The sequence below is a fragment of the Siniperca chuatsi genome, linkage group LG15 (genome assembly GCF_020085105.1).
Source record: "Siniperca chuatsi isolate FFG_IHB_CAS linkage group LG15, ASM2008510v1, whole genome shotgun sequence".
Lineage (NCBI taxonomy): Eukaryota > Metazoa > Chordata > Actinopteri > Centrarchiformes > Sinipercidae > Siniperca > Siniperca chuatsi.
In genome coordinates, this window is record NC_058056.1 from 10,632,008 (window position 1) to 10,641,790 (window position 9,783).

At 40.7% G+C, this 9,783-nt stretch overlaps 1 protein-coding gene across 1 annotated transcript; it reads left to right on the plus strand.

The window, feature by feature from the left end:
• The first annotated feature begins 4,517 nt into the window (after positions 1-4,517).
• pax1a (paired box 1a) lies at positions 4,518-9,363 on the plus strand. Its single transcript, XM_044167990.1, has 5 exons — positions 4,518-4,829; positions 5,530-6,159; positions 7,196-7,329; positions 7,866-8,079; positions 8,718-9,363. Exons 1-5 carry the CDS (start codon positions 4,826-4,828, stop codon positions 8,810-8,812), a joined length of 1,077 nt encoding a protein of 358 aa, XP_044023925.1. The 5' UTR covers positions 4,518-4,825; the 3' UTR covers positions 8,813-9,363.
• The last annotated feature ends 420 nt before the right edge of the window (positions 9,364-9,783 follow it).

A 9,783-nucleotide genomic window follows, 5' to 3' on the forward strand; every position in this document is an offset into this window, starting at 1 on the left:
GCAGCTCAGAGTGGGTCTTGTGGCTATAAAAGAACTGAGCTTGCTGCCTTCCAAGTCTCCTTTTAGCAGAACCTCACCAGCAGGAGCACAAAGAAACTACACATCACCACCTCTGGATCAGATAGGAGTGGACAAACCTTTTTTTGTTGAGGAGGGGGGCTACTTGACCAAGGAATCGGTGTGTTTCTTTACAGGTTGGGCTTGGTTGGCTTTCAACAGGATAAACATTGATCCCCCCTCCTTCCTAATAATGAGCAGTAAGGGCTTATTAGACTTTTAGACTAAATGTGAAACTTAATGTATTGGTTTTAACATCACAAAAATTATATTTTCAAATAGGCAAGGGCTAGAATAGCTGGTGCAAAGGCACAGTTGTTACATTTGTTTGCACTAGAACAAACACCAGGAACAGATAGACATGAGCAGCCTCCGTAGCAAAATCCTATAGTTTGTTTTTGCCTGCTCTGTTTGGGTAGTTATGGAAATACAAGGAGCAGGACGTTTTCTCTGACACACTTTGTTTTAAACGTATAGCCTTGTGTTGGTCCTGGTGTGCTAAATGCACACAATCTGGAGCCACTCTAATAATTTCCATACTAAGCACTGAGATCACTAAACTCACAAACACAACATCAAAAAAAAAAGGCTCTTCAATAAAACACTATGGTTCATTCAGTTGTGGAAAGTAAATTGAAACCATGTCAGAAAATATATACAGATTCTTCTTGTGTTGAAATGGGAAAGCCACACATGGTTATGGTGTTTACCTGATGTGAGATGAGAAGCTGGTGTCCGAAATGCTGCACACTATTAGTACTAATTGAATCTTGATGCATCACAGTTACTAGTTATTTTGCTAATTTTTCTCATGCCATGAAGCCAGTGGTAGGCCTTGGTTGCATTAGGTCTGCACACACACACACTTGCATGCACGCAGGTACTCTTTATTGATTTCAGCTCTTTTAACATTTCCAAAGCAGCTTATATAGTAACATCAGAGTGATTGCGCCTGAAAGATGACTAAAATAATCAGCTCCAGCACCTCTGCACCTCCAGATCCATCCGCACACACTCACACTATCGGCCCATTTGAGACAATGAAAAATAGAAATTTAAATTCGCCTTAAGACTTTAAAGACAAAGCACACTTGAGGAAGTGAATCCTTTGATGACACTTAAAACCAACATCAATATTTACCGACGGGGGTCGTTGCACCTTGCGGGTATCAGGTGTCGTTCGGATGAGTTAACTTGTGTCTGATCTAAAAGCGATTTCGGAGGAAATTGCACACTTTGAAGACCGCAGTCAAATTGTGGGCTATTCATTATCTTACGCTCGCGACTGAACAAACAATAAAAATGGCATTAAATCACTGAAAGAAAAACAATCTATAGCTACATTTCAGTACATACATGATGATACAGTCTGGCCTATTGGAACCAAACACATGCCTAAACGAGATTAAGTATATTTTCTGGACGCCAGTAAAAAGTATATACATTTAAGATTTTTAAGTAGGCCTACACATAAAAGCGCACTGTGGCTGAATTACGCCCCAGACATTAAGACTGGCCAGTGGAAATTTCATATAGTCCCTGAAAATGAATGAATCCTCATCTTTTTGGGAACAGAGTCTCATTAATATTATTGAAATAAAACAAAAGCAATCGATAGTAAATAATAGTCTGCTCTTTTTTTTTAAGTAGGAATGCTACATGAACCGCTTCAATCTCTCAGCAGTAATAGGCTATTCAACCAGCAACAGTAATGTGTGTAAATATGAGCTTTAGTCTGTGATCATCATCAGCCAAAACAGCCACCATTATAAACATTATTCTACCAGAGGCTACTGTGAAATGTCTGCGTCAACGTCAGTCAGTGGTGTAGATATACAGTATGCGTCATCCAGCATTAACGTTCAAATGAAATATTAAGGACTGTACCTTTGGTGCTTGTGTTTATGATGCAGTATTTATGTGGACATATATTGTATGAATACACTTTGAACCTTGGAAAATGAGGGGAGCCGTTCAAGACTGTTTTTGTTGTGTCACACATGAGAAACCCAAACAGAGGGTTGCAAAGCCGCACACCTGATAGACGCGCAAACATCTATAACTGCTCTCACGGGTGAGGTGTTTTCCAAACGCGTGAATTATTTCTTAACATTTATTTTATATTTCTTTCATTCTTTAATCCCTACACGTGTTTACCTTTCGGCGTTCATATAGATGAATTAAAACACGTTTTAGAGCAAAGCTTTTAGCAAAACACCGCAAGATTCCAATAATAAAACCAGACCACCGACCTCGCGGTGAATAGATTTTGTATGGAGCTCTACTGTTTATCTAACCTACATAGGCTGAATTTACAGTGAAGAAAATCAAATCTGCTGCCGCGCACATTTTTGCCTTTGATATATTTGAAACCACCTGAATTTCAGCAATTAAAACCTATAGAATTTCTCGGCCACAAGCCAATGACTTATCTGAGACTGTGCTCATTTTTAATATGACAACCGTGTAAAGGTAAATGGCCGAAATGAAGAAAAAAAAACAACTACAACGAAGTAATGCAAAGTAATGCATTCACCTTTGCATGTAATGTATTTTCATATTCCAGTATTCCAAAGAATATTTTAGGTCGAAAAACATACTTATCATTCGCTAAATGCAATTACATTATATCAGAAAACGAGTATAGCCTCGTGATACAATGCATACAATAACAAGGCAAAAATAATGTTACAGAAAACATTCGTATTTAAAAGGTGTAGAGGTGTAATATAGGAAAAATGCACAAATAATTTGTGAGTTAATAAAGCGGACTCGTAAAGGAAAACGGTACACAAAATATAGGCCTACATATAACGCGTAAATCAACGCACCTTCTCATGTTGATATCCATATTAAATACAAAGAAAAACAATTGCTGTCATTTACATTGAAACATTCCGAAAAGGGTTTACCTACCCCGAAAATAGTGCACGAGTCACTGATGTAAGACGGTGTGCAGTTAAAACCATGCAATTCCTACGTTGTCCAGATGAGGGGAGTCCTGCCAGCCAAGCAATGGAGAGAAGACAGAGAGAGACAGAAAGACAGGGAGTGAGTAAGAGACAGTGACACAGACAGAATGAGACTGAGGAGGATTTAAAATACCAGTTATAAATTTATGCTCAGCAGCAACAGATGAAGTTTCCTCCAGCGTGCCCCGTATATCACCACCCTGCAACATGCATGGACATACTGCAAATATGAAATATTATTTCACTTGATATCCAGTCAAACTGAAGGTCCACGGTTAAAAAAGTGTCCATCACTGGTATCTAACGTCAAGGCGATCTTCTCCAGCACCCATACTCTGCTCCTCTGACCCAACCTGATGCTTTCCATGTGTCCTGCTCCCAGATCTGGATGGTGAAGTGGCCAGGAGACAGAGAGGAGAGGGGTGGGGTGGGGGTGGTGGGGGTGAGGGGATAAGGACACTGCACCTTGTTACCATTGGGTCGACAGTTAAAATTTACAAGTAACGTTTTGCGAGCTTATAAACGATACCTTCTAAACTTGCACAGGAAACTCCGAAAACATGCTGTGATAATGTATGTCTCTGGCATCCAGTCGAGATCCCATAGTCTGGGAGCGCTGCGATCTACAGAGGTATCGATTACATGAACCCCTTCCCATGTTTGATGCTCTAACACTGGCTCATAAAACGACTTGCGCCGCTAGTGTGAAAGTCTCCTCATGCTCTGATGGATCATACCTTCAGTTTTTCCAACACTGCTCGGATATATGGTCAATTTATGAACCAATATGCAACACAAAACATATTTTTGTAGTTAAAATATGGCATATTCTTTTATTCAAATAGCCACAAATTGAATATAATATTGAAATTATAGGATTTGCATGTAAACCAGCCAGCCAACTTGCCAGTCACATCTACATGTGGATCATTTCAGGTGTATTGATGCTATTTCACAGGAAGAAATGATCCTTTTATCGTGCAATTTTCTAAACTGATCATAACCATTTAGGTGGATTACCAAAACAACACAGACCACAAGCGTACCCATATTTCATGCGAATCCAGTGAAGTAATTAAAACATCATTTGCAAGCATCACAGCATGAAAATCTGTTAAATGTCTTTCTTAAAATGACTGGAGCAATTTAATCTTACACCCTTACACCCTCTCGTTTTATGATTCAATATCAAATTGATACTACTCCCTGTGATGCACACTAAAAAAGTATGTTACCAATATTTCTGTCAGCTGTAAAAAGTGGTTGAACTTTATTTTGGAGTCCAGTCCTCCACTGTCATCCCAGTATGCTACGATGTAGCCTATAGGTCCTTACCAGAAGGCTGCATGTTGGATGAAACGTTTCCCTTTCTGCCACTTCCCCTATGCAAAATATCCAAGGAGGCTGCACGGCTCCAACCGGATGGGGTTTGCATTGGCTGACAGCGTTTCCAGCGCAGGACGACCAATGAAATCAAAGCAGAGGCTCGGCGTATAACAGCGAAGATTGACGTGGAGGACGCGTCAAATTAATTCCAGCAAACTCCGGACTCCCCGGGATAACTCCAATTCGCTTTTATCGGATGAAGATCACTTTGGTGCCATTGTACCTTGCAGTCACTCGCTTCCAAAAAAGAAGGGGGCGCGCTGCACTCGGACGAGATTTTAAGAGGTCTCTTTTTCCTTTTCTGGGGCTCATTCCTCCCCGCTCCCCTTCCTTCTCTGCCTTCGCTCGGACGCATTCAGCCATTTGAAGGGGCACCTACACTTCACCAGCATCTCGAAACATATAGGCAAATGGGTAAGCCTGCGTTACCATCTGCATGCTTCACTGGCGGGGAGCTTATGGAAGCGTATCCAGACTCACCACGCCTGCGTAAAGACAGAAATGAGCATTTGTTTTTTCCCTCCAAGTTCAGATAATGTGCAAATGAAGAGTGTCTTGTGCATTTTGGCGACAGCTTGTCAAGTTTATTTCATGGTGGATTTTTCCAACTCTATTCAGCAGGCATTGTTGTCTGTTTAAAGCTTTACATCTTAAATGGAACCACACCACAAATTATCCTATGAAAAGTGTGTCTTTGAAGAGCTCTCGAGTGTCAATTCCTTAAGCTCGCCATTTTTAATGCTGTTTTTTGTTGTTTATGCAGAGATGGTGGTGGGTAAACCCAGCCAAACAGTTTACACACTTTTGTAAAGTTGCAAAGTAGCGGTTACCAGTGTGTAGGCTGACACATGTTAAACAACTTTGGAACCTCAACTTATGGTGTAAATTACAGGAGCTGTCCTGCGTCAAACCGATGCAGGCCGAACATATTGAAGTTGTCTCTTAATTATAAATACATAGGCTATACTTGTTTTATTAAATTAGATGTTATGGCAGAATAAATGCATTACAATGACAATAAGAGGAGATTATATTTTATTTAATATATATGTCAGAAATGTAGCCATCTCATGCAGTGTAAATATGTGATTTATGTATCTCCATCCCCCTGCAGAGCAAACCTATGGAGAGGTGAACCAGTTAGGCGGCGTGTTCGTCAATGGGCGACCCCTGCCCAATGCCATACGGTTAAGAATAGTGGAGCTGGCTCAGCTCGGGATCAGACCGTGCGATATAAGCCGGCAACTCCGAGTCTCCCACGGCTGCGTGAGCAAGATTTTGGCGAGGTACAACGAAACGGGCTCCATTTTACCCGGTGCCATCGGTGGAAGCAAACCACGGGTCACGACGCCTAACGTGGTGAAAAATATCAGGGACTACAAACAAGGCGACCCCGGGATCTTTGCCTGGGAGATCCGGGACAGGCTTTTGGCAGATGGAGTTTGCGACAAGTACAATGTCCCGTCGGTTAGCTCGATCAGCAGGATTTTACGCAACAAGATTGGAAATCTCTCCCAGCCCAACCAGTATGAGAGCAGCAAGCAAGCCTCCGCGCAGGCTGGGCTCTCCTACAACCACATATACCCTTATTCCTACCCCAACACCATGTCGCCCACTGGCACTAAAATGGGCAGCCCCCCTGGAGTACCGGTGACGGCTGGACATATGAGCATATCCAGGGCCTGGCCTTCTGCACACACCGTCAGCAACATCCTCGGTATACGAGCCTTCATGGACCCTGCAGGTGAGGAAAACACAACCACTTTCTGCTCTGTGAGAATTCTTAGGCCTCTGCGTCTCTGTGCCAAAACATGGAAACCTGTAGCTCTCACTGTTCTCAAATAAGAGCCTAATAAACCAGTGCAGCTAGTTACTATTATGTTGTGCTGCATGATGAATTGCCATATCACTCCGTACAACCTGTTCAGGCAACAGGCAGGACAATGTGTCCATTAGAAGTTGTACAGGCCTCCATTTCATCATTCAGCCAGAAAGCAGTAAGTCCACTCTCAATGGGCCTTTTCATTGGATGATGCATTTGCAAACACTGTGCTCACCTGCTATATCCCCCCTAATCCTTCGAGTAGTCTTTACAAGCATTTTTCTTTGCCTTTCTGGTCCTTTAGTCAGTGTTTTCATCCAATGTTAAGTCGCCTGGCAAAGTCTATTTTTTGTGCCATAAGGTCCAACATAATTTAAACATGTGTGTAAAATTGTATAGAATTATATATTTTTAATATTTTATTCTGATTGAAATAGCTCGACACTGTAAGCCTGTTTATACGATAATGTTGCTATTTGACGCACACATATGCGTAAACATAAAATATGATAAATGCAGGGCTTTAATTGGTATAATAAGCCTAAACAAATTTTAATATAATTTACTAAATAAGAGAAGAATATTTATAATAAGCTGTTGTTGTTTAATTTCAACTTTATCGTATTTTTCTTTTTTTTTAAGAATAAATTAAACCCCAGGCCTAATTTTATAATACACGCTTATTACAAACAATTACGCACTCTATTAATAATTAGAATAGTTTTGATATTAAATTATATATTTGTTTGATTAACCCTAACTTCAAAACTATTTTAGATACGCTTACTGTTTTGAAAATGAAATATGTTTTATAGCCCAGACAGCCTTATGCAAAGCATTTTAAATGTGTCTATAATTTACATCATTAATTATAAAGCTAAATTGGACTGCATTGTTTTTTTTTTAGCAATTTTACTTTTTATACATCTTTGACATCAAGTTACTGTTTCTAAATCAGCCATTGCTGGGGCGGAGGGATATCCACCAAAAATGGAGGAGTGGAGTAGCGTCAACAGAGCAGCTTTCCCCGCGGCTCACGCAGTCAACGGGATCGACAAATCAGCCATTGACGCCGACATAAAATACGCTCAGGTAAAAAAAAAAATAATTAAATGTGAACATCTGTACAGCCTGTAACGTTTCTACACCAAGTCTGAACAAGTGTGTACACTCTGTGTTTTCTTTTCTTTATAGGAAACAGTCCAAATGTTTAGTGCCAAAATGGGCAGAGGCCTTTAGTAAATTATTGCTCTCGCTACAACGGCCTGTGGCAGAGCTGTGAAAATCAGGGACCCTCAAACCGAGTCACATAAGGCCACAGACCTCTGCTTGATTGAAGATTTTACCCCTTAAATGTTAACTTCTTTCTTCTTTTAAGATTAGATGACAGGCAGAGGAAACCTAGCTGTGTATACATACTCTAATTAGCCTTGTTTAGGGTAAATTAAATTACAGTGGATCTCATTTAGCTATTCCTCAATTTGCTTCCCTCTTCTTCTAAACCCCCCAGACACCGTCTTTGAGATCCACTGCTCTGGGCCACATGACACTGTCACGTACAATTATAAGTGCTGTGCGTTTGGGGGTTTTGTGCTTATGTAGTCCATGTCTTATCTGTTTGCCTGCAGCCCTCCTCGACACTGTCCAGTTATGTCTCGGCGTGCGCTTACTCTCCCACCAACCAGTACGGGGTGTACAGCGGGCCAGCAGGCGGCTACGTGGCCTCGGGCCACCACCACTGGCAGCCGCAGAGCCCGGCCCTGTCCCACCCTGGCAGCGGGATGAGCATGCATGCAGGGGAGATCCACCCGTCGATGACCTTCAAGCATCAGGCCCGAGAAGGTACAGAGCATGGAGACAGAGAGGAACCGGTATCACAGTTTACTGTGGAAACTGGTGACAGATGTGTTGAATCCTGAAAAAAAATAAAAGAATAAAAAAGGATCTCTGGGATGCAGTTGCTTTATATTAGAATGGATGTTTTACATCAGCAATATTACTACTATTATTATTTTTTTATTTATCTTTTTTTTATTGAGTCTCTTTATCATATTAACTTATATCCGCATAGGACAGTACAGTCTCTTTCCCTCCCCGGGCCCTTTCTCACGCACGCACACTTTCGCAATAAGCAATGACCGCAACGAGTGTAAACATTTACCAAATCCCAAATGAAGCCTAATTATATGTCAATTATTAAATATTGACTTTCCAGACTTGGCCAGCGTCAGGCCTGCCATGTGGTCCGAGGACATTTTTACACATATAAAACGGAAGAAAAGCTTCATTTTTAAAGAGAGACTGCTTTATAACGATTGTCTATTTTTTAATATTCTATTCAGTTTCTAAGTAGGTCAGATCTGCTCTAACTTGTAGGTGGAATAACTCACGTTAGATGCATTTATCTCGGGGAGTTAATAATAATTTGACGTGAAGTTGCATGCACAGGCCAACTGTATTTCTTCTTTGTGTTGGTGCAGGAGATAGAAAACCGCCCAGTCCCCTGAGCAAGCAGCAGCAGCAACATGAAGACTTGAACAGTGTGCATGGACTCAGTCTCACCTCCTCATCATAACCGGGACTTATACCACCTTAATTACCAGACCCATTTAACTGAACTCATTTCAACAACTCCAACAGTAAGTCTGAACACTAACGACTTGCTTCCCCGAGTGTTTGTAGCTTACAGTCAAACACAGGCCTATTCACATGCATTATGAATACAGTATAGCTTTATCGGCCTTCATGGCCACATGAATGTAAGCTTGCATGGATGTATTGGTGTTTCCCCTCATTGGTTGATAGTTTTTTTCCCCTCTCCATTGAAAATACTTCATGTTGCTAAACTGTGTATTGTCTAATGGAGACTGCAGGATTTAAAAAATAATAATAATTTTTGTCAGTCCAGTCTGTCATTGATATTTTATTATAAAACAAAGGGTTATTCTGTAATCCGCCATATATTATATGATCTTAATTTGTGGCCATGATCTCGATTCTACAGTGACTCAACGATGTGAAACAAGAGATAAATTGTCTAAATGTAAAATATTTGCCAAAGCTTTAATTATATATTTTTATAATTTCATTGTAAATATTAAAAAAAAAATAAAGGCTTTCTTAAATGCCATGTGTTGTCGCAGCTTATATTATTTCAGCACAGATCCATGACGGGGCAAGTGTATTGTTTGGTTCATCTCGATGGTTAAGGCCTAATTCACCTCATCCCAAAATCACCCAGTCTCGTGTCTTTGCTATTTGCTATTTGCTATTGCTGATAATCTGGAATGTAGCCTACCGTTTCTGTAACTCCAAAAAGTGACTTTTGATAATGTGTTTAAAGCTTTCTACCACCTATTTATTGCGTGGCAGTTGTCCGTCTTCCACCTGGAGATGACAGAAAGATGACTTTATCTGAATGGAAGTTTGATGTAGCAGGTCGGTCGGTGACATTTTGCTTTCTCTCAGGCTAAATGGCATAAATTAATCACATAAGTGAATAATCGAAGTTTTTCACATGACATTTTAGCCTAACGTCGGCAAGGG